At 55.8% G+C, this 24,097-nt stretch overlaps 1 protein-coding gene across 6 annotated transcripts in view; it reads right to left on the minus strand.

The window, feature by feature from the left end:
• Window positions 1-2,875: 2,875 nt before the first annotated feature.
• The window catches only part of st3gal3b (ST3 beta-galactoside alpha-2,3-sialyltransferase 3b), a 39,900-nt gene continuing 18,678 nt past the window's right edge, over window positions 2,876-24,097 (minus strand). For 4 of the 6 annotated variants that reach the window (XM_048988340.1, XM_048988341.1, XM_048988339.1 and 1 more), the window contains 7 exons: window positions 24,009-24,051; window positions 22,752-22,844; window positions 17,190-17,284; window positions 14,314-14,377; window positions 12,975-13,070; window positions 11,843-12,030; window positions 2,876-3,015 (listed from right to left, as the gene is read on the minus strand). In XM_048988340.1, the coding sequence (XP_048844297.1) occupies window positions 11,883-12,030; window positions 12,975-13,070; window positions 14,314-14,377; window positions 17,190-17,284; window positions 22,752-22,844; window positions 24,009-24,051 (539 nt within the window). In that variant the 3' untranslated portion in view covers window positions 2,876-3,015; window positions 11,843-11,882. Of the gene's footprint in view, window positions 3,016-11,842; window positions 12,031-12,078; window positions 12,213-12,974; window positions 13,071-14,313; window positions 14,378-17,189; window positions 17,285-22,751; window positions 22,845-24,008; window positions 24,052-24,097 lie in introns of those variants that run through there. The other 2 variants (XM_048988343.1, XR_007384283.1) reach the window with 2 other exon arrangements.

Below are 24,097 nucleotides of genomic sequence, written 5' to 3' on the forward strand. Positions count from 1 at the left end.
GCCTCGGGGGAGGGGCCTCGGGGAGGCACTTTGGGGAAACAAGGGTCAGTAGAGGGAGGGGCTTCATAACATATGGCCAGTAATAGACACAAACGATTTGACAGGAATCAGTGTGTCTGGGTCAGTGCCAGCAAACAGCTTCATGCATCCCGACCGGGACAGCATCAATTTACACTCCAGTAACATCTCCAGTATCTAACAAGAGGCCTGGGATGTCATTATCCGATGGAGAAAAGTTCTCTAATGCAATACGTCAATGCTCCTCAATCAATCTGTGCGTGCGAGGAAGAGGAAGAGGAAGAGGATGACACAATAATCACATCAGACCCAAGAACATATGCTGGGAGAAGCAGCGACCTAGCGAACAGAGAAGGAAACATGCCGCCCTCTTTCTAACATAACAACAAACAGCAGGCTCACCAGATCATCTGTCTGGCCAGCAATATGCAACCCCTGCACCGCCAACCCCCACCGGCAGGTGGAATAGCCACAAAGTCCAGGCACGAGGTGTTCAATAATTCACAGAGGCGGTCGCGTTGCGTGGCAGCTGGCTGAAACACGAGAGCCACGGTCTGTGGGCCCCGCAAGGCTGGGGGGGGGGACTTGGTCACCTGACCAGGCAGGAGGAACCGAGTACCTCTGCACAGGGGTCACCCCAGACCCGGAACCATGTTGATTTAGCTCAGGAGCAGCTGAATGGCAGGCTTCCCGCCCCAACACGGGTCGACCGTGAGGCCTCTCACCTCACACAGGGGCGGACGGATCAAGTGACGTGAATCCGGCAGACACACGGTAATCCAGACACTGTGGGGCAGCCCGGCGGTTCATGTTCGCGGTGAGCTGAACGGGCCACGCCGTTCTGCGGGAGGACTGGGCTTCTGATCTTGCCGTGACCCGATACGCCGCTTTGGGCTCCGACCCCCTAAGTCTGGGGGGGCCGCCTGCTTTCAGACTCGCTGCCTTTCCCATGTCCGCTATTGTCACCGAGACACTGGGAACACGAGTTGCGGGGAGGGAGGGGCATGCCCCCGGACACATCCGTGTCACGCAGCGAGTGTGTCGTCCCGCCGGCAGGACTCCGCAATGCCCATGTGCCCATTCTGTCAGGGAAGATTCAGTTACCGGCAGGACAAAGGCGAGACGAGTTGGGTCGCCGCGATGGACAGAATTCCGCCGGCTTTACACCCCAGCGGAAACCCGAAACCTGAAATGCATGCCGCCATCTTCCCGCCCTCTGGCATCAGGGTTCAGCGGCATGGACGCGATCCCGACGGCACCGTCGCATATTATTCGTATCCCCTCTGGGGCCTGGGAGCCATCTTGCGGTGACAGCCGGATCGGGGGAAACAGAGGGGAAGGGGTCATGTAATCAGACGATGGTACATTACCTCCTTTATGGCAGCCATCTTCACGGACTCGTAGTAATGCAGGGGGGAGTGCGGGTCGTTCATGTCGTACCCGAAGCCAGCCACCGCCACCTCGTCGCAATTATGCAGGGCCATGGTGATGGCGACCGTCCCCAGTGTGGGGATGTTCTATAGAGAGGCAGAGTACAGTCAGCGGAAGCACAGTGACCCTGCATCGATCCTACAGCGGAGCCCAAGGAGGAACATGAACAGAGCTCTAAAAAGGGAGGCGACAAACGAGCAGAGGGCTTAGCGTTCTCTACAACAGCCTGCTGCCTGAGGTTCAGAAACAGCCCATCACATCCAGCCCTTGAACACACTCACTGACAGGCTTCCAACTCAAATAATGATCTATCTTTTCCAGGCACTGTAATTGTGGACCTGCGTGACGAGCCGCGGAGCGGCGAGGCTGACAGGAGCTGGGCGGAGCCGGGCTCTGGCTTGGTGGGCCGGGACAGCAGATTAACGTCCCTGCTTTGGGGGGGCTTATCAGTGGCGGCACTCATGTCACGCTAATCCAAGTCCCTCAAAGCCATGTGCCACCTGATAAGCTGGTTAGGATAATGTACCAGGCTCTAGCTGCCAATCACGGCTCTGGGGGGCTCTGGGAGGAGGAGCCTCATATAACCACAACCCTGGCATGAGGGCCCCATTGACACCGCTCACAACACTCTAGCTGCGAACTCATTTTCGGCTTAGGACCTGATGATTTCCTCAAAGCCCCCCACCTGTCATGCTAATTTTTTGGGGTGCGGGGGGGGATCAGCCGGGAAGGAGGATGTAATTCTAGCCATTAGCTGGCCTGGTCTTGAGGGCCCTGGGGCCCGAGAAAGGAGCCCATAATCACTGGCCAGGCAGAGGGCAAGAGCCCGGATCCCTGAGGTGAGCGCCGTGCCGCACCATCAAAGAGGGGGTACTGTGGCAGGCCGGTGGGCCTGATCAGTTCCATACGGCCTGGTACTGCCCCGGGTGCTCAGCCAAGCGCACATGTGTGCCACACATGTGGCGAATGCAGTGCGGGGGGGGCCTCACACGAGCACGCCCACACACGCGCTCAGCTCCAGCTAGGACCCCAGTGATGCCCGCACCTTTAATCTGAGCGGAGGGGTGACAGCCTGTCACCGGAAAGGTCACGAGGCGCCCCCTTCAGGAGGAGGAGGAAGCAGCAGCCCGATCAATAAAGCCCAGGCAGACGCGAGCAGGACGCCGGGGCTGTCGCGGGCCCTTCACAAACACCTCCGCTTATTGGCTTTGGCCCCAGTGCGGCCTCCGGCTCCCAGATAGGGGTGTGCGACTGAAACACAGCTGGGAAGCTGACCGTGACCGCGGGCTTTAGATGGTACGCGCATCGCTCCCTCCCCAGGAAGCACTTATCAGAGCCGCAGCCGCCCCGCTTGGGCTGGCGTCCCGCCGGGCACGCGCAACTCGCAAAGGGGGTCAGCTGACCTGCCATGAGACTTACCCCCTTTCCCATGAGGCCGTTGTTCAGGGGCAGGCCGATGAACTGGAACGCCGCCTCCTGGATGAAGTATGGGTTGAGGATACGCATATCTGATGCTTCCCGCGGAACGAAGAGGGCAATGGACTTCCAGAAGCCTTCCATCCCACGCTGAGCCCGGGAAGGGGAGAGGGAGAGAAGGAGAGGGAGAGAGGGAGAGGGGGAAAGGGAGAGAGAGAGAGAGAGAGAGAGAGAGAGAGAGAGAGCAGGTCAGAGGCGGCTGGCAGCCTCTATGGGCGATCCAGGGATTTCAAAGCCACAAGTCGCTGTATCATTGGCCATGGAAACTGGCCAGACGTCCAGCAGAGTGATTATTCAATCCAGCCGCACCGTGATTAGGAGCCACAGCGGCAGAACAGGCCCGATGGTAAACAAAGAGGCAGCTATTGGCCTTAATGGAAATCACCTGTCCAAACACGCGAGTGTTGTCTTTGATATATCAAATAAAGGGAGCAACCACAACACGGAAAATGGCTTTGAACCAGCCTGGAGTGCTGCCAAAGGCGAGCCCCGGCAAGAGACATCGCTGTCGGCGGGGCCCGGCGAGCCTGGGTGCGCGGCCATGCAGCGGGAGGCGAGCGGCTCGGGCCGGAATGCCGGGCGTGGGAGTGGGACACGGCACTCAAGTGAAAATGAGCTGGTCAGGCAGCACAGATGGAGGATTAGAGGTTTCAGCTGAAATGTTACCAAAGGCACCTGACAGCAATCAGACAGGTGACTCACTGAAAAGGCCACATCCCCACCTCCGCGAGGAGGCCTCCGCCTGCAGCACCACCTTCCAATATATTTTATTTATATATTTTTGTCCCTGGTGGAGATACAGAACATCTGGAGCAGAGATGAAACTTCTGACTTCTCTGGACCAGAAGTACTTGAAGACTAACCAGGGACTGATCTTCTGGAGGTTTGATCCAGGATCACGGCATAGGGGTGACTGGACCACAGGAACTGAGAACGTGAGCAGCCGGGGAATGGAACCAGGCGGGAGTGCGCTAACGTGGCGGCGAAGTGAGGAATGGATCAGGGAGCGGCTCAGAAGTTCTGCATCGGTCCATAAAATGTGGTGCCCCCTAGCTGCAGGACACGGTAATGTGGCTGGGGGCAGGCAGTCACCAATGGACTTGCTGTTGTTGTTTTCGTTTCTCTTTGGTTGAGGACCTTGTAAAAAGTTATTGGATAATTACATTTAGCTTCACGCAAGAGGGATCCGTAATCAAACATTAGCACCTGTTAAAACAGCCATTCATTAGAAAGGCGATTACTGAGACAGCTGGGAGGAATTACGGCAGAGAGGAATTCCAAGCTAGCGGTCCAAGGGCCACAGACGCCGCCGGACGCGGGGGCCCGGGGCCCCGATCGGAGCAGCGCACATGCATGCCGCCCGGTCCAGGAGCTGCCGGACCTCTTAGGCATCCAGCAGGGCTCCGATTTAGGCACCGGTTCTTGGCCGACGATGGCTCTGCTGGAAGCACACGGAGGCTGAGAAGCAGACGACACCACAAACGCTCGTGGCGTCAGGCTGTAGGGAGAGCAGCAGATTCATGGTTTGGCATTAATTACTTTAATTTTCTTAAATTTGGTATCGAAACTAAAGCAGAATGTTTTACTAGGCATGCAGATGTAAAACACATCTGGAGACAAGGACCCTGCATAAGAACGTCACGGATAACGGGATCCTGCCCGGCCTCCGTAGAGAGGACGCCCAGGAATCTCCGCAGGTCCTACTTCGGCAGAGCCGTGGACTTCAAGCATAATGAACCGGAAACTCAAACTGACCTTTGCCCCCCCCCCACCCCTGACCTCTCACCCGGAACTAGAAGCTGCTGATTAACAAGAAGGGAGGGTAAAGTTCTTTTCATACCAGTTTAATGCTCTACAGAGTACTTAGCAAACTTCAGAGAGAGTGTGCGTGCGTTTTTGTAATTATTACATTATGGGGACCACATTTCCCAGTGTGATAAAAAGCTGTTACTTTGATTTTGTGGGGACCAGTCACCACAAGGCAAAACTTACCCGTGTGTCTGTACCCGTGTGTACGGTGGTATGTCTGTACGCCTGTGTGTGTGTGTACAGACCCCAGAAGCCACCTCCCCTCCCGGATGGCCTGATGGGGAGGGGTCTGCTTCTGGGGCATTCCTTTGGTGCTTCTGATATATCCACTTTGCGGGCTTCACATGCTAGTTTTTGGCAGAGATGGAGATTTCAGGTCCAGAGAGTACAGATCCAGACCAGGATTTTATTTCAACCATCCAGTTGAGTCCTCTGTGACTGTGACTCTTTATACTCAACTGGTTGGTTACAACAAAATCCTGGTCTGGATCTGTACTTTCTGGACCTGAAATCTCCACCTATGGTTTTCGGTGGCCCTTGCATCAGACCCCTGCCCGCCACCTTCCCACCCTCGTCGCAAAACGGCAAACGAGACAGAGCAGCTTTCCTCCTCTAGGTTACGGTTCCACTCTGCCGGCCACAGGTTTCCTACATGGAAACTGAACGGCGATGTCATCGTTAATGCGGGACTCTCACCATCGCCGCTGTTTAAAGCCGCATTCCCTGGTATGTGGGAATTGATCTGGCAAACTTCACTGTCTATTTCCCGCTCATCACACACCTCCGCCACCCGCCCAGCGATAAAGACCGCAGTCCAGAAGAGGCTTTGCGACTAGGGGAAAACATGACCAGCTGCGGTTGGAAGACGATTGGCTGGCACAGACCCAGGGGGATCAGGAGTGGTCAGAGAGGTTAAGCGGGGGAGGGAGGGCTTAGCAAGACTCCAGGGGTGACTGGGGGGCACTTCCCAGAGTAAAATGAGTGAGCGAATTCCCAATGAAGTAAAGCAGAGCTCTTTGAAGCGTTGCGATTAGCTGGCTCTGCTGGCCGTGAAATGACTGCAGATAAGCAGGAAAGGGTGGGGTGGCAGCCCCCTTCATCCAGTAAGCAGTGCAGCCTCGATCCCTACAACCCCCCCCCAGGCCGAACTGGCCATGCTCTGGGGCTGTAGGATAAAGGGAATGGGGGCGGAGTTATGAAGTCAACTCAGGAGAAACACTGTATAAATGGTAATGCAATACAAATCCGGGGGGGGGGGGCATGGATTAAGTCAATTCCGCAAAATCTTTACCATTGGGTCTGTAGGATATTTGCTGGCAGAGAACCTCAGCATGTAGGTCATGTCCCAAAGGAGCCCCCCAGCACAGGGCGTTTTATCAGAGGCAAAGCCGGGATGCAGATGAAAGGTCCGGGGAAGAGATGGGCCGCGTTACTGGGAATTCCCACCGCTAACGTGACAACACGTGTGACAAGCCGCTTAAGGAGAATAAATCACACACATTCACAGGCAGGATTAGCGGTGCGTTCCAGGGACGGGGGAAGGGGGTGCCGCGTTGAGTCACCCCACAAAATCAGGTGAGCGGCTGTAGGTGTAAACATCGCATGGGAGTGTGTTTGCACATAGTAAACAGGAGCCCAGACAGCTGGCTGACCCAGCCCGTGTCCCCGCAGCGTCCCTGCCGCATCCCCGCCGCAGCGTCCGAGCCACAGATGTACGTTTTGGGACATTTACAAGGGCCTCTTCCCGCAGCTTTTCACGTTCAGGGCGACAGGAAACGCAGACGAATGGTCAGGAAGACCTCATGGCACAGCAGGTGGGTCGTCCGCGCTCAGGTGGGTAACTGTCTGCATTCCTCAGGGAGAGGAAGACCAGGATGGTATCTGCTGATGGGGGGGGAGGGGGCGAAAAGGGGCAGGGCAGGAGGAAGAGGCAAAGGGGTACAATGCGGCTGAAACATGCGACGAACAAACAGATGCCAAAGGCAGTGGCGATTCGGGGCCCCGGAGCCAATACAGCAATGAGCTAGTGGCCAGCGCCGCATTCCTGCGTTACCTAGGAGCCCGGTGCCTGGCCACACACTCCCAGGGAGGGGTCCGGAGCCATAGAGGATGTGAGGAGCGCCGCAGAAACTGTGAGATCCTGAGAGGGGCCCCTGCAGGTCTCCCCCAGGTGCAGAGGGGTGGGGCCCCGACCCTCACACAGATAAACGACGTGTCAGGTGACGGTGGACAGACGGGGGATTGATTTGAGAGAAGGCTCAGTTTCCGGGCTGCCCATTCATAGAAAGTCACCCATGAAAACAATGCAAGGAAAACAGACTCGATCCACACTGATACTGTGAAGGTCCCCTGAACTCCCCCCTCATGTACTGCTGCCGCACGGCAAAACAACCGTTAAGGTGATTCAGGAGCCAGCAAACCCTGAAACGTACATAATGTCGCATGGCACTAGGCTGCGCGACAGACGTCATGGGACACACGCCGTGTGGGGAGGGGTTTCTGGGTGGTGTGTGTGTTCAGGGCAGGCCCATGAATGATCAAAGGAGGGTGGGGGGGGGGTACAATGGCATGGCCCCCAGTTTTTCCAGTGCCGTGTCTTGCAGAGTGCCGTGTCCTGAGCCTCTCAGGAATCCTCCTCTGCATTTTCTGTTGGGAGGAAGCTGAAACATTCCTGTACCTTTTTTGGACGGCCCCTGACCTTTGACCTGCAAGGGCAGGGACCGGCTATGTGTGGAGTATGAACCTTCAAACTTCCATGAACAACAGCGGGGGCCTTAAATAGCAGCCCGCATGCCGCTGCCCTTGGCCAGCCACTCATCAGGTGTTAGCTCACATGACGAGTGTGGCTGTTAAGGGACAGTGTGTCCACGGGGGCCACCAAGAGTAGTGCTGAGGGGCAGCAAGCATCTACATGCTGGGTCACTGCCCACCCCGCTGTGAATCTCAGCCCGGTGACTCTGGGACTCAACATGCGACTGGCACCTGTTCACCCCCACACACGTAGGTGCTGTGGTCTGCAGGTCAAGTGGGCCCCCTAGAGGCAAAAAATGGCCCAGGTCGCTCCCCCATCCCACGTCTGACATACAAGCCATCTCATCAGGATATAGCTATTCAGTCTAACAAAGCTAACAAGAAACACGGACATAGCTTGTGAGCTGCATCCACCCCGGAGCTGCGTCCACCCCGGAGCTATTCATTTCCCCGCTTAACCCAACCCCGACTGTGTCTGTCATAGCTCACTGCTTCCTTAGTCTGCAGCCAGCATGAGAAGATATCGTTATCCTGCAGGCCACCTAGGTCCTTTGAACAGGGATCAGCACCCCCGTCTCCTCAGACCCAGAAGCAGCCATCGGTGTGTGGCATGGACACACGACACTGGGGTATCCCACAGAACTCAAATGGGAAATCCAGAGACTGGGAAGCAGTGGATTAAAAAAAATAAATTAAAAACTAAAATCAAAATGCAAGCCCCCCTTTAGAAAACCCCCAGCAATGGCATTACTGACTAAGTGGGCTTCAGCCCCTTGGGGTTGTATCAAGCGCACATCACATAGATGTATACATTTGCCTGGACGCCGGTTTTTCGGTACGACATGGACATTTACTTATGCCCACAGTCTGGTAATCAGAGCAGTATTACACCTAGAATATGAAATACAGGGTCACTGCGATGCCCAAAAGTTACTCATCTGCATCAGTTCTCTATATCCTTATGTTTAATAAACATGTCGGACTTTAAACTGCAGAATTCTCCGCCACACCACCCACACCAATTTACCATGTTTACCCACAATACCTCCTCTTTTAAAAGGTGTTGTGGCTGCTGAGCTGTCCCTTTCTTCACCGCCACTTCAGTGATTATCGCCATGATTTGCCATGACAGGAGCATGTGGAGTGCCCTGCTGACCTAAATTAATTAGCATATGGAGATGCTGAATATATACAGATTAAGAACTTTTGAGCATCGCACCTGATACCGAACCAAGTTAAATGGGATCGGAGATGGAATTGATCCGGGAAATCAGTGGTGACACCCAAGCACTGCCCTGAATTACATCACATTTTCATACTTGACCAGAACTTAATGTTTTACCACTCAGCCTCAAACCCAGGCCATTGAAATTTTCCACCATTCTTTCCACAAAACATTCCAAACGTTATGAACATCACAAACCGAAGAGGACCTCTCAGTTGATGCTGGCACCTCAGGAGGTGGGGGCATGTGCACAGCAGGGGCACCTCAGTTCATGGGGGGGACTCGGAGTAACGGATGGGGGGGGGGGGGCAGCAGGATCAGGAGGGATTCTCATGAAGCACACAGCCAGTGCGGGCGACATGTTTGTTTAAGGCTCACTGACATGCGGGGTGGGGGGGCTGCTGGAGTCGCTGCACACATCGCAACGGGAATCTCCATTTCTCTGCCGTCATAAATGAAAGAGGCTTTGCTGGCGAGAATACAGGCCAATTGCAGGCAGGTGCCTTGAAATCTGCACCGATAATCTTAAGATTAGTGTTCATGTAAAAACAAAACGAGAGCAAACCAGCACGGCTCTGTGCCTCCATCTCTGACAGGAGGGACACACGCTTACAGAAAGGTGCCAACGCTACACTTTCCTAAGTATGTGCTAGTACACGCCTGGATTTTTCCATCGTTTCCATTTTATTTACCTGTAAATAACACGAGGCTGCCCTACCAAAGACCCACAGAGGTGTTTTCCTGCAGACGAGGTCTCATCTCAGCGCGCTGAAGCCCGCAGCAACGATGTCCCCAGCTCGCGATTGACAGGCCCTCCTCAGAGGTGATCCGCACACACGCATAACATCAGAGACCCAGCGTGAGCAGTGCGTCTCATCTGTTCTATGAGTTTAACAGTGACATACTGCCAGAACGATAGATCCTGAGCGTGACGCACGCGGACCCCGAGACGGACTCCAGCACAAAGGAACCTTGTAGAAATGACCGGAAAGCAAACAGACACCTGAGGACAGTCACCAAGGACCCGGTTACAAGGGCAACGCGTCATCCTAACCCTCGGGACAGGGTTCAAGAGACAATCGAGGGGGGGGGGGCTCCTTTGATCACTGCTGGAATTTTAATGGACAGCACAAACCTCCCAGGCAGCTGCCTGTGGGTGTTTACGTTAGTGGGCAAAGCTACGAGAAGCGTGCGGCCAGGAAGAGAGCATGGGGGGAGGAGAGGACCGCTTATTCCATCACACCCTCACCCCAACCCCCATTATGTACGAAAGAGGGTCGAAGGTCATCCTACACTACAGCACAGTCGTCTGGGCCTAACATGGGCCATGCACAAAACCGAAAGGCCACGTGCTTAGAGACGCCGCCCAACCTGGATGGATCTGCTCTTTAGCACGGCTAACGGGAGCTCGGGCTTAAACACTAGTCCCCCTGCCCGCCCCCCCCCCCCCCACCACCACTCTTTGATAAGGAGCGGGAACAGAAGACTCTCTAAATTGCCATAATCTCCTGGGAAAAGATAAAGAAAAGCCACTCAGGTGGGTCGACCAGCCCACTAACAGTCCAATTCATCAAACGCCACTCATGGGGATGGAAGAGCCTTAACACTCAGCTCACACAAAAGACGCCATGTGCTTTATCGCTAGGGGGTGGGGGCTGATCGTTCACCGCTGTGTCAGCCTTTCAAAGTTAGTTTTCATTTAAATAAGTCTGCAGCAATGCAACTTTTACTTCCTTTAAAAAGCAATATGGGGAATACTAAAGAAACAATAGGAAATGTTCACAGACAGAACATTACAAGAGATTGAATCTAGTTAAAGAGAACCTCAAAGTGTTACAGGAGATAGAGCCCCGCTAAGACGGGGAGAGAACCTCAAAGTGTTACAGGAGACAGAGCCCCGCTAAGACGGGGAGAGAACATCAAAGTGTTACAGGAAATAGAGCCCCGCTAAGACGGGGAGAGAACCTCAACGTGTTACAGGAGATAGAGCCCCGTTAAGACGGGGAAAGAACCTCAAAGTGTTACAGGAGACAGAGCCCCGCTAAGACGGGGAGAGAACCTCAAAGTGTTACAGGAGATAGAGCCCCGCTAAGACGGGGAGAGAACCTCAACGTGTTACAGGAGATAGAGCCCCGTTAAGACGGGGAAAGAACCTCAAAGTGTTACAGGAGACAGAGCCCCGCTAAGACGGGGAGAGAACCTCAAAGTGTTACAGGAGATAGAGCCCCGCTAAGACGGGGAGAGAACCTCAAAGTGTTACAGGAGATAGAGCCCCGCTAAGACGGGGAGAGAACCTCAAAGTGTTACAGGAGATAGAGCCCCGCTAAGACGGGGAGAGAACCTTAAAGCGGGAGAGCTGGAGAGGCGATTACAGGTGAGTGTTAGTGAGGTACTTCCATCTCTGGGAATGAACTTCAGAGCCTGAAAGCGTAGCTGCAGAAAGCTGAGAGCTCCGGCGCTGAACAGCAAACCGTCTTTAATTGTTATACTGACAACAAGCGGCTACACGCCTTTGGCTCAAACGAGAACATAATGTGGATGGAACAAAAAGGTCGACAAATGCAAATTGAAACAATCGTAACCGGCACCATAACTGCATGCATGCCTTTCAGGTGTTCTGTGAAGGTGTCTCTCTGGATTTAATGCAGGTCTTATATGATAAAAAGGTCCCATTTAGTTAGTAGGTGACAGATAAAAGAGCAAAAAAGGTGCTAATCGCAGCACAACGTGGGGCCACGAGGCGGACGCACACTGCGGGAGCTGCAGGCCGCCAGGGCAGGCACACAGGCCACCACTGCGCACACACACTGCGGGAGCTGCAGGCCGCCAGGGCAGGCACACAGGCCACCACTGCGCACACACACTGCGGGAGCTGCAGGCCGCCAGGGCAGGCACACAGGCCACCACTGCGCACACACACTGCGGGAGCTGCAGGCCGCCAGGGCAGGCACACAGGCCACCACTGCGCACACACACAGTGGGAGCTGCAGGCCGCCACTGCGCACGCACGCACGCACACACACATGCACACACACACACACACACACACACACACACACACACACACACACACACACACGCTGCCAACTTCAGCTCCCCCGCTGCCCCCTAGAGGCTATCAGGCAGGCTTACCGGCTTCTCCTTGAAGACCATCTGCAGAAGCCACCTGAAGTCATGGGCTTGAAAGCAGATAAAACAAAGAGAGAGTCTTTCTCGTAGAGCTGCAGCTTCTGGATGGCCCCCCTCGGGATACGTGATGCGCATGGTGGTCTTGGAGCCCACGTCCTTCTCGTAGCCGCTCACTGGGGCCCCCGTTCAGCCTGCCATCACGATAAGCCCTCAGTCACTCCATAATAATAACAATCATTTTAAAACAGCCAAAGAACGCTTACAGTCACTGCAATACTCCCCCAGGACCCGATCAGCCAGAACCCGGCCATCAGTAACGGCACTGGAGACTCAGGCCCGAAGGTGACAGCTCCAGGTCTGCTCACTGGGGGGTCTGTTGAACAGGCCCACCAAAACACCGTAAATCTGCCCAATTTTGGAAAGCCAACCGTAACTCGAGGGCACCAGCTGCTCGAGTCTCTGTAATGCATTAAGGGGGGGGGGGGGACGCCACATTGGCTGCAGTCCAGGTCTGATCAATAATCATTGGTAATTAATACCTGGAATTCAGTCATTTGAACAAATTGCAGCTTGTTATGGGCAATTCAGGGGGTTTGGGCTCAATGAAAAGCAGGAGCTCTGCCGGTCCAAGGACCAGGGGCGGTCCCGCGGGTTCAGAGGAGGCGCCGGAAACCTTCCAACACCTGAAGACTTGGGAGAGAGCTCCAGGAAGCCTTGAAGAGCGTCCAATCAATCACAATCACAACTTGGGATCATTAAAGACGATCTGAAGCTGAACATTACCAGGCCATCTGCCCTGGCCCACAGAAGGCCATGGCTTTGACTCATCAGAGAGGAATTCCTGCACACAGTGAGTCACCCTCAGAGTCCGCCCCCCCTCTGTCCAGCTTAGACTGGGACAGAGTCCCAAGTCAGGGAGTGTCGCTTAACACAGGCCCCCACCAAAGACTAGTGTGGAGTCCCCAGGAACAAGCATGGCATTGAGGCGTGCAAGATGCAAGTTCCTATGTGTTGAGGACGGGTTTTCTCAAGAGTGGGAAAGGGGGGTCATGAAAGGCTGGTGGGGAGGGAGGTAGTGTGGTTGTGGTTGTTGAGGGGGGGGGGGAATGGTGGGTGACTGCAGACAAACACTCACCTCACCACCACATGGTAATCGTCGATTCGCGAGCCCAGGGATTTGTTGGCCAGGACACCACCATTTCCAACAATAATACACCTTTTACAACTCAGACTGGGGGGGGGAGAGAGAAAAGGGGATGAGAGAGAAATATGCAAGAGACACAAATTCAACCTGAACCAAGATCTCAAGGCTGGAGGGGCTGCACGCGTGTCACTGAGCCAAACTGAGCCGGTTTTGGTCGGGAGCCCTCAGTGAGTACACAGGAAAAGTGGCTTCTCGCTCTAACTGGGGGGGGGGGGCAAACCACCACAAGAACTGCGGGGAGCGGCGAGGGGGCGAGTTTGGAGAAGCACTTACAAGGGGAGTAGAAGCCCAAAGGGCAGGGGCCAAAACACTGAAAAATGTATAAAGTCAGAAGACAAACAGGGGAGGCAGCCGGCCTCAGGGGAGGCAGCCGGCATCAGGGGAGGCAGCCGGGCATCAGGGGAGGCAGCCGGCATCAGGGGAGGCAGCCGGCCTCAGGGGAGGCAGCCGGCCTCAGGGGAGGCAGCCGGCCTCAGGGGAGGCAGCCGGCATCAGGGAGGCAGCCGGCATCAGGGGAGGCAGCCGGCAATCAGGGGAGGCAGCCGGCCTCAGGGGAGGCAGCCGGCCTCAGGGGAGGCAGCCGGCATCAGGGGAGGCAGCCGGCATCAGGGGAGGCAGCCGGCATCAGGGGAGGCAGCCGGCCTCAGGGGAGGCAGCCGGCCTCAGGGGAGGCAGCCGGCATCAGGGGAGGCAGCCGGGCCTCAGGGGAGGCAGCCGGCCTCAGGGTCTCACTTAAGCGTTTCACTACTTCAGTGGGGGACAACCAGGCAGCAGAGCAGAGAACCTGGGAACAGCCATTTCGCTTAGACAGACATGTTCAGTTGTACCTTAGCAAATAAGGGTAACTGAGCACCGCGGGGGGGGTGGGGTGGGCTTGAACTTAGACCCAAAGGTCAGTGCGGAAAAGTCAGTTCTGTGCAACACGTTTTTCTGTCAGGAGACACATCAGAGCAAGTTTTGGTGGGGGAGGGCTGTGGACCAAGGCAGTATTTCGCAAGGTCCCACCGTGGACCCATCACTGGCCACGGGAAGAATGTTTTTGTGGGGGGAGGAGCATTGGGGTTGGACATGGCTGGATGACTTTAGTTTTTCTGGAGGGGAAGGTTGTCAGTAAGTGAAAATACCAGGTAATAGAAAAGGCAAAGGAGGAAAGTCACAGTCAAGAGTGTGGGAGGGGGCAGAAGACCCCATGTGACCCCAGGACGGCCTTGCAGTGGGGGCCTGTGAGCGTGCTGTCGCTTTGTCAGAAAGTCATGCCGGCGGCGTTTACCTGTCCAAGTGAGGACCGAGTCCGTACTTCTTTGTAGCAGCTAAAATATCAGCTATGAGCTTCTCTGTGAGGGAAAGGAACACAAGGAGGACAAACTAAGTAACAAGAAAACAGAAAAACATCAGGCTGCGCAAAAGGCCCGGCATGCAGCTGACTAGCAGGAAGGGGCTCAGGGGCTGGGCGGTGGCTGCCACTGGGGGCCCATCTGCATGTCTGCCGGCCCCCAGAGGGCCCTGCTCGCACCACAACCTGGGGGCCAGTCGCCCACCGGCTCTGCAGCCGCAGCTCTCATCCCGCAGCCGCAGCTCTGTCATTATTAACGACAGTAACATTAATAAGGCTCTCCTTACACTTAACGATCCAGGCCTGAGCACGTATAGTCATCACTGTGCGACTTAGCAAGGACAGCAATATCGTACAGCAGAATTAATGATTGTGTTTATTTGTGTTTATTTTGGGCGTGATGACACAGGGTCCTCTCACAGATATATCGAATATTCAATGCAGCGATTTTCATTTAATCATGCGGCATTGACAGTCCCACATTTTACCAAAAATCCAACTTTTTGTGCGTTTCTTCCGGTCGTTCCTGGATACTCTCCTCAGCCCAGATTTCCAGCAAACACTGCACACCTCTGCCGTAAACCGATTCCTTAGCTGCAATGTTCGGTAAATATTTGTCTCCACCTGATCTGTACAGTGTACCCAATCCGTTCCTTCTGGCTCTACTAATACATGTATAGCGTACCTGTGTAAGCGTGTGTCAGTCACATTACTGAAGTCATGTCCGCATCTCATGCTTGAGCACGATTAAGTTATCACAATGGATGCGTACCGCACCTGAATCCAGCTGAGCTGTGCCCGGGCCCGCCTCTTCAAGAGGGCCGGGAGACAGTTTAGTATAATGTGCTCAGGCCTGGTATAGAGTCATCACACTAGTGAAATGAAGCACTTTGGGGGTCAAACGTGCTGGGGCATGGTAAGGATCGTGTAACGCGAGTACAACCAAGAAAGGGTAGAGTGAGACATGTGCAGATGCCAACGAGGTCACCGGCAGCGGTAACCATGGGATAACGGGTGTCGGGCATGAGTCATGGAGCCGAAGCGGCTGCGCAGGGCCTCCGAGGAGCTGCTGAGAGGAGAGCCAAGGCGGTCACCTGCATCATTTCGCAAGAAGGAAGACGGGAGTCGGGGATGAGGGTGACACGATGCTGTGTCACTGCGGGGGGGGACAGTGAGGGGGTCCAAACCCAAAGGAACAAAGACGCACAGAGGTCTATCCCCATGTCAGAGAGACAGGGCGCCGTGGGAGGGGCACCTATCCCACACACGAGGGCAAGTGGAAGATCATGCCAGACTGCGGGGAGGGCCGCCCCCCCGGGGGATAAAAATAACCCATTATCCAGCCGAAACGCTTCTCAGAATCGACATGTCACATCTCAGCACAGGACCCGGGTCTAAAAGGGAACAAAGCCGCCTCACCATCCGTATCGAGAGGCGTGGGGGACAAAACAAGGCAGCCTCTTTGAGGCGTCCAGGGACACAAAGGACGTCGCTGAGCGGCAGTGCAGACACACGCGCGCACGGGGGGGGGGGGAATACCGTGCTGCCAAACAAGGGAACACCTTCAAATTCAGGCAAGCTTTTCAGGCCTCGATTACGCAACCCGTCACAACAAAGGCGGGGGCGGCACGTAACCGCGAGGGGGAGCGGGCCTGACCACGGGACCATCTGCACCGGTCTTCACACGCCACGGACAATCCAGGGGCATCTGCAGCGCGCGGTCTGAGCGCAGCGGCAGCGATCGCACACATGGCAGCCACAGACCCCAGCGGCGAGATCCAGCCCAAGCAGCTGCTTTGATGTGTGCAGTGCAGCGGCTAGACGTCACCATCTGAGGGAAGCCGCTCTCCACAGCGGCCAGAGCATGGGCTCGCTGGCCCCTCTCCGCGACAGACACACGCGACTGCAATCTCTGGGGGAAAAATCTACACGCAAAATCAGCATTAGCTATTCAAAACAATACAAAACACGTCCACAGCGACAGTTTGGAGATCACTGGAGCAGTGATCAGACTATTATACAGAATGCAGTCGCCCCCACTGGCACATCTAACTGTTACTCAGGCCGTCTGGTCAAAGCCGCCACTCTGGCCCTGGCCGCCTGGCCCACTGACCGAGCCCTTTTCCCTCCCAGCGGTCCTGAGGGCAGCAGATGGTCACTGCTTCCAGTGAGGCAGACAGTGCGCAGGTGGTAGAGCGCCACGAGGCCCGGCAGAGGCACACGCGTGCCCGACCCATCAGTTCCCTCAAGCTTCCTGGGGGGTATCGGAGCCAGAGCCCATGATGTCATCGGTGTTTAAGGCCAAGCCCATGGCATTCACACTGTTCCTGTTCAGTGCGGCCGTACTGAAAGATTTACAGCAAACCTCTCAGCAGAGCAGGACACCACAACCATTAATACACGCGATTATTTAGACGACCCCCCCCCCCCCCCCCTGCACTCTGACGGCTTCAGTAAACACGATCTCAGTCCAAATAAGGCTGCTTATTACCCGCCTGTCATCGCATTCCTCAATGTGCAACAGAATCCAATCTCTGACCCTTACCCACAATGCACTGAGAGGGCAGAGCCCCTCATTAGACCCTGCCAAGCTTTCCAGCATGTGAATGTGCCTGCGGACTGGTGTCCTGTCTAGGGTGAAGTCAAGCCTTGGACCCGGTGCTGCCTGGAATTGGCTCTACCCCCCCGGGATGGACGAATGAATAGGCTCCGCCCCCCAGTACGGATGATGGCACAGAAGTCCTCCACCCCTACCCCATCCCACCCCTTGCCGGCACAAACACTCAATGGCGAGGGAGACCGTGCTCTGTTACCTTGGGTTTTGATGCCAAAAGGAGGTAAATAATCTCTGATTTTTCCCAGTCGCCTGAAGTTCTGGTCAAGGAACATAGGGGCCAACTTTGCGAACCTGGAGAGAGACGAGCAAAACATTCAGGTCAACGTCTGAAGCATTTACCGGGAGAGGCAGCACGCCCCACAGGCACGGTGGGTGCAGTGACAGGGCAGGGCTGCTGGGCTCTTTGCGACGCTGGTCCGGGGAACCGGCCCCAAACACAGCTCCTGCTGATCCACCTATAGCTGCTGTGGAGGCTGATTTCCAGGCCCAGTGGGTCTCGGGGGGAGCAGTATGCAGCACAAGTGGGGGGGGGGGGGGGGGGGGGGGGGCAGGTCGCAGAAGACCGCACTGCTGGGAGTTAGAGCTCTTCACAGAAGCCAGGCCACCCCATCACCAACTGCACAGCCAGATCTGTAAAAAGAGCTGCCAAGACCAGCCTATTAATCAGCGAACCCCCCCCCAGCCCTGCCAGAGGGGCGCGGAGGCACGTCCGCCCGTAAGGGACTCCCCGTGGCCCCGGTGACAAAGCACTCCTGCTAATCTTGGGCAGCCGTTTCCGTGGACACAGCCTTAACTGATGCGGCGTGCGTGGCCCCGCGTCGGCCGGCCGTGTGATGGACGGCTGTCGGCCGGCCGTGTGATGGACGGCTGTTTTTGTGACCCGCCGCCCTGCAGGGTATTGCTCTTCCATTGGGGTCCCGTTAGCGCAGCCTCAAGGGGAGGGTAGAGAAAGGTGCACTGGAGCTGCTCTGGCTGGGGGGGGGGGGGAGGCACACTCCGTAAAAGCAAACGGCCAGCGTGCAGGACAGTGGAGGAATCCGAGGGAGCATGGCGGAATGGAACATGACCGGCGCAAAATCTCTCAAGCCACTGGGGAGATTCCATTCAGTGACCAAAACCAGCTGTAAGAGCAGAGTTTCATCATCGATGATAAATACCAACCGTGCTTCCTGATCAGGATGTCTTTGGGCTGGATGAGGCTCCCGTGGGAGCACAGCCACACCAAACACAGTCCCACAGAGAAAGCGAATGGCGGGAACATCACTGAGAGGAACGTGAACAGGCACAGACTGACAGCGAGGGCGGACCCGGAGGGGCATGCCAAAACAAATGGCCTGATTGGGGGCGCGTGAGGGCAGCCGCAAGGGTGGGGCATGTGGGGTGCGGGGACTGGTGGCCTGTCACACGTGGGGCCCCGTCTGCAGGCTGGGGGCCATTGTGCTCATTTCCGCATGCTCATCTCTCACTGGGGGCTGTATTTTCGTAACCGGCCTGTTCGAGTTCAACCCAGACATTTGATTTAAGACTCCAATCCAAACAACGTGGACAGGGTGGGTGGGTGGGGGGGGGGATCTGGACCGTGAGACAGGCAGCCAGTGCAGTGAGGGATACTCAGGGTTAGGGGCCTTAGACAGGGCCCCACACGGGGGGCCCCACGATAAGCCCGCCAGACGGAGTGATGCTTAAGCGATTCGCCATCCCTCATCCTGAAGGAGCTGCGGCAGTTCGTTCCCCCCAGCACTTTATCAAATGCTGGGGGGCCGGCTGGCTCCCGGGAAGACACTGGGGTGGGGCGGGGGGGGGTTCTCTGTGGCTCCCAATGGATCTCTTCCATTTCGAGTCTCATGGAGGAAGCCCAACGAGGTTCCGAACAGAAGATTCTGCAGGGGCACAGCCACAGGGAATGCCATCCCAGGCCCACAGCCTCCTCAGTCCGTCTCGTGGTCAGGAACGGTTGCTGAAAATGAACAAGGATCCCCAGAATCCTCATGTTCAGCACAGCAGACGGTGCGGCAGAGGGCCCGTCAGCACGTGTCCCCCCCGACAGCTGCTTGGCTGAGGTCATATGACCTGCCCCCACTCCCGTACAATCAGCACATTCACACCATCTTCCGAGGCTCGTCCTACTAAGTGCTGTGGGAGCTAAAATTGGCCAGCCAACAGCAGATAGACGCCACAAGCTGGGGAGTGACAGCGAGCAGGAAAATGGGGCTTTGCCAGACCGGCGCTGAGGACGGCCACACAGCAGCCTGGCGCGGCTCGGAGCCCCTAGGGAACGTCGAAAGTCCGGGGATGAGCCAAAATGCAGTGAGCGTGGACAGAGGAGGCTCCGCGTTTAGTGACAGCGGGGTTAGGGCCTTCCTCAATCACCAGCAGCTTCGGTGCTCCCGAGGGGGGGGCAGGCGGCCGGATGCACCCCTGCCCCCTCACATCCCCCCCTCTTCCAAGGCTTTTCTTGGGGCAGATGATGATAAACAAAAACTTCAGCGAGTACAGACCTCCCAGCTCCAAGGCTATAGACCCAAACTGACACATAATGACTCTCACGAGCTCTTAAAGTGCTAATTGCACCGAGGACAGGCGATTCCCGCACATCTGGACCATTAAGCGTGGAGGAGGAGTCCCAGCGCAGGGCAGGGGCCACCAGCCCCGTTTCAGCACCAATAAATATTTTAAGTAGCGGTGGGGCCGAGAGTGACGCTCGCATTGGGTGCATGAGGAAGGCACCACGATTATAAAAGTGACGCCTTTAAAGTAAGCTGTCACCCAGCCAGGGGGCTTAACGAGCTAAGCGGGGGCACGGCGGGGGAGGGGGGGGGGGGGGCCATGGGGCCCAGTATCGCAGGGGAGAGGGCTGCTAACATTAATCACACTAGACAGCCGAATGTTTGGCTGGAGCAGGGGGCTCTAGGGTACAACAGCAGTTGCCGGGGGACGTCACAGGGTCCATTCCGGAAGGGAGGCGTTTTAGCAGCTCTTGGCCTGATGGGAAATGGCAGACGGGGCAGGGGGGGCACAAAAACAATGGAATGAAGGAGAGGGACAGTGCAGGAAACAGGGGCTCCCAGAACAGGAAGCAGAGCGTCGCGAGCCGTGCTGGAGAGAGCAGAAGTAAAAGGTTTCTGGGCAAGGCGAAGAGGTGCCCCCTACTGGAACTGTGAGGGAAAGCAGCTTAAAAAGAGGGAGAGACCAAGCAACAGGGATAAGCGAGGCAGAGCGAGCCGGGGAACTGGCACACCTGCCGAGGGGAATGGTGACCCTGCCGGCGAAGCCCTGCCCACTGCAATCCGCGGGGAATGGTGACCCTGCCGGCGAAGCCCTGCCCACTGCAATCCGCGGGGAATGGTGACCCTGCCGGCGAAGCCCTGCCCACTGCAATCCGCAGGGAATGGTGACCCTGCCGGCGAAGCCCTGCCCACTGCAATCCGCGGAAGACAACTGCTTTTTAATGACTGACAAAAACATGAGACTTGGCAAGAAGAAGCTGCCAGCCAACATGTTTGACGGCGAGCAATTAGGGCCAAATTAGCTGTGAATTGTACAAACAGACGGGCGAGCGGCTAACAGGACCCATGATTAGAGGATGACGATGTCGGAGCGGGGCTCTTGGGGCAGGCACAAGGGGCTCCCACCTGCTGCTCACATGGGCTTATAAAAGGTAACACACCGGGGTTTAACTAACACACACACACACACACACACACACACACACACACACACACACACACACACACACACACACACACACACACACACACACACACACACAGCGACCTGCCGGCTGGTGCCAGAGAAGAGACGCTGTAAAGACGCGGGGGTAGTGAGGAGACCTTGCCACAGGTCAGGTGGGGTCATCGCAGACGGACCACCCCCCTCATAGCTCCGAGGAGAGAGAACAAGAGGCCTTCAGATTAAAGCCATATCTAGTGCCGTTTTGAGCTTGGTACTGGAAGTACTGGAATCCCTCTCAGAGCTTTTTGGTAACTCCTAGACCCGTTTAAACCGAAGCTGTAGCAGCAGGAAGAGTGGTAAGTAGCTCTGGGTTAAACGGCAGATAACATTAACCTGGAGCAAGCAGGTGACGTGTCCACACTCATAAAAACAACGTTTCTCCGATTGGTGTCACGGGGAGCAGACTGACTCGATTCCGAGCCTGTCCCACCTGCGGGTCACGGGGCCCTCCATCTCCAGCCCCCGCCCCTCCAAACAATGTCTCAGGAACAGCCAGTTCCCGTTCCGTGCAGGGCAACGCGGTCCGGACAGCTCTGTTTGACATTCCGCTCACCGCGTTTGTTTACCGGCAGCTGTTCTGCTTGTGATGACTAATGTGACCATTCTACGAAAGGCTAATGCCCCCCCCCCCCCAAAAAAAGATGCAGAAAGGGGCCTGAGTTTTTGGACTAAATACACATCCATCCATCTCAATTTCCCAAAGCCCTTTACGCGTGTCCTTTACTATTAAAAATGCTCCAATTTGATCAACGGGAGCCCCCATCCCTGCCCTTATGTGTTAAACACAGACGCCGATCTTTGGCATTTCGATTCCAGTTTGTTTCAACATCAGCGGCATCTGTCAGTCTCATATTTATAAAGAGTTAGACCAGGAGAAGCTCGCAAGGCTGACCAAGTACACACTCATCCATCTCAATTAGCCCCGACCTTTGGGCCTATTCTGGGCCACCCACACCACCTCCATCACCCCATCATGACTGAGGACAGAATGGCGGCTGCCTGGGACCCGGCGTATGGCGACTGGTAAATGGGGAGATGCTCTGGGGGGACAAACACACTACGTGCCTTAGTGTGCGAGCCGTCACGGCCCTCAACCCCTCCTTGACTTAAGCATGGCTGTTGCACACGCCGATTGGAGCACGGCCATGACACGTCGGCCAGACAAGACAGCGGCTCCTGGGGGCCAGAATTAGCCAGAGACACAGCGGAAGATGGCATCCGCCAAAGTGCCACCAGGGCTCCTGAAGGGACAGGCCTCCATTCTCTGAAGGGCAGACCCACCCACAGCAGCCAGGATGCAGAGACACCTAGAGGCCACACTGCGCCATTACTGCTGGGCCAAACAAAGAATCATGACTTCCTCAGGTGCCTGTGGAAAGGAGGAGGTGAACCAGCACGTGGCTACAGCAGAACCGTAGAGCACGGTATCGGCGCTGACAGAAGTGCCTCGTTTATACGGAAATCCCAGCATTCACGGGCCGGAGCGGGAGGTCGGGGGGGAGTCCACCCTCAGAGCAGGGCCGGTGACATCACACGCGGGCCACATGCCCACAGGCGAGATGCCGCGTGGCAGGAGAGGGCGACCTCTGCGGTCACGCCGCACCGGGACGCGGAGGCAGAGTGAAGGGAGGCTCTGTCTGAGGGCGGCGGAGCCCCCTGCCCCTGCAGCGGTGTGACAGAGCGTCTCGGGGGCACGGGACAGAGCGACAGTGAAGGGGGTGGCGACCAGGGGCCTTTAGGGAACGATGAGCTGGCGACCGCAACAACATGACTTAACTTCAGCCTAATTCTCCAAACAACAGGTCAATGCATTTTATTTATATATTTATCTGCTTTATCGCACAAAAAAAAGTCTCAGCTAAACATAATACATAAATAAAACGTATAAAAACCAACCCAGCTTTTCATAAAATTCATAAAACATTCATAAAAACTTATTTCAGACAAGGCAAGAGAGGGCAGGCAGGGCACCATTCACAACACAGACAGAGAGACGTCCACACGCAGCCGGAGGGGGGGCTCTTACTTTGGGTAGATGGACGCCATCTTGGCGGAGGCGTAGCCCGGCTTGCAGGTGCCTTTGCTCATGTTGCCGTACTTGTAGAGCAGCTCCTGGGGTCTACAGGGGGACGGGACCACACAGAGGATGAGGGCTGGGGGATGGAGGCAAGGGGCAGGGGGACAAACGTGCACAGTGCGAGACCTCAGAGCGTTCCTTGTGTCCTGAGTGAGGTCGCACACAGGGAATCCTTCGCTACTCATGGCTCCCAAAAAACTGCGTTTTTCAAAAGTGCTCTAATATTTACGTTAAGGCGGTTAGACACAGACAGGCCGTCGATTCTGGAATGTATACAAGCGGGGCAAAAATGTGATAAAACGTGTCTGAGACACTGTGCCCCCATTCCCATGGGCCAGAAGATGATTTTCTCCCCGGAATCTGTGAAAATGATCCGCGCTCAAACAGCACCGAACCACAGGTGTCGGCAGCTCATTTTTGGACCGCGCCCTGCAGAACTCCGGCGGACCGCGGTGCCGAAGCGTGGCTGTTAACCATTAATTACCGGGCCTGCTTAAATAAACAGGGCAGCACCCAGCTGACACTGGGTTCCCGGCCGTCGAGGGGAGGAGGATGAGCCGAAGGAGAGTGAAAGCCTGTGAATGAGCACTAAAAACCTGCCAAGGTGTGAACAGCGTGTGGACAGGATGCCGGTTCACCGATTCGCAGATCCGTGCTTTGCCATCCACTTAACCGTGCGCCTACATGCACGTGTGAGCGCGAGTGGGCTGCCGTGGTGCGAGAGGGGGCCATCTCAGCCGACAGTCTGGAAAGACACGTGATGCAGCATGACACCTCTAGGGGGCTCGGGGGCACGTTGGGAAACCAGCTCTGCTTGCCCTGCGTTATGCATTTTGTTTGTACGAAATACTTTTATCCAAATGTTTTTTTTTTACGTTTTTTTTTTTTTGTGAAAGCAACGTCAGACAGTCCCTGGGGCAGCTGGGGGTTACAAGCATAGTTCAGGGACAGTAAAATCACTATGCTGACCCAGTGGCAGATGGTCCTACCCCGCCGAGAATTAAAACCTACAAGTTATCGAAATCGAAATCACTTCGCAAAGGAGACTGAAGCAACACGGGACAGCAGCCCCTCGTGTCCAGCAGGGGGCCTCAGAGACATCACTGGCTAAGTGGAGACAGGCGGTCCGACACGAAAACAAGCAGTTCTGTGTGTCTGAGTGTGAAAAGGACAAGGCAGATATGAGGGAGGGAGGGAGGTACTTACAGCTTCCCGTCCAGCTTCAGCAGGAAGCCCTGCTTATCGTACACTGGAAAGACAAGAAAGTGAGTGGAATTAATCACGGGGGACCACAG

The sequence above is a fragment of the Brienomyrus brachyistius genome, chromosome 21, assembly GCF_023856365.1.
Source record: "Brienomyrus brachyistius isolate T26 chromosome 21, BBRACH_0.4, whole genome shotgun sequence".
NCBI lineage: Eukaryota > Metazoa > Chordata > Actinopteri > Osteoglossiformes > Mormyridae > Brienomyrus > Brienomyrus brachyistius.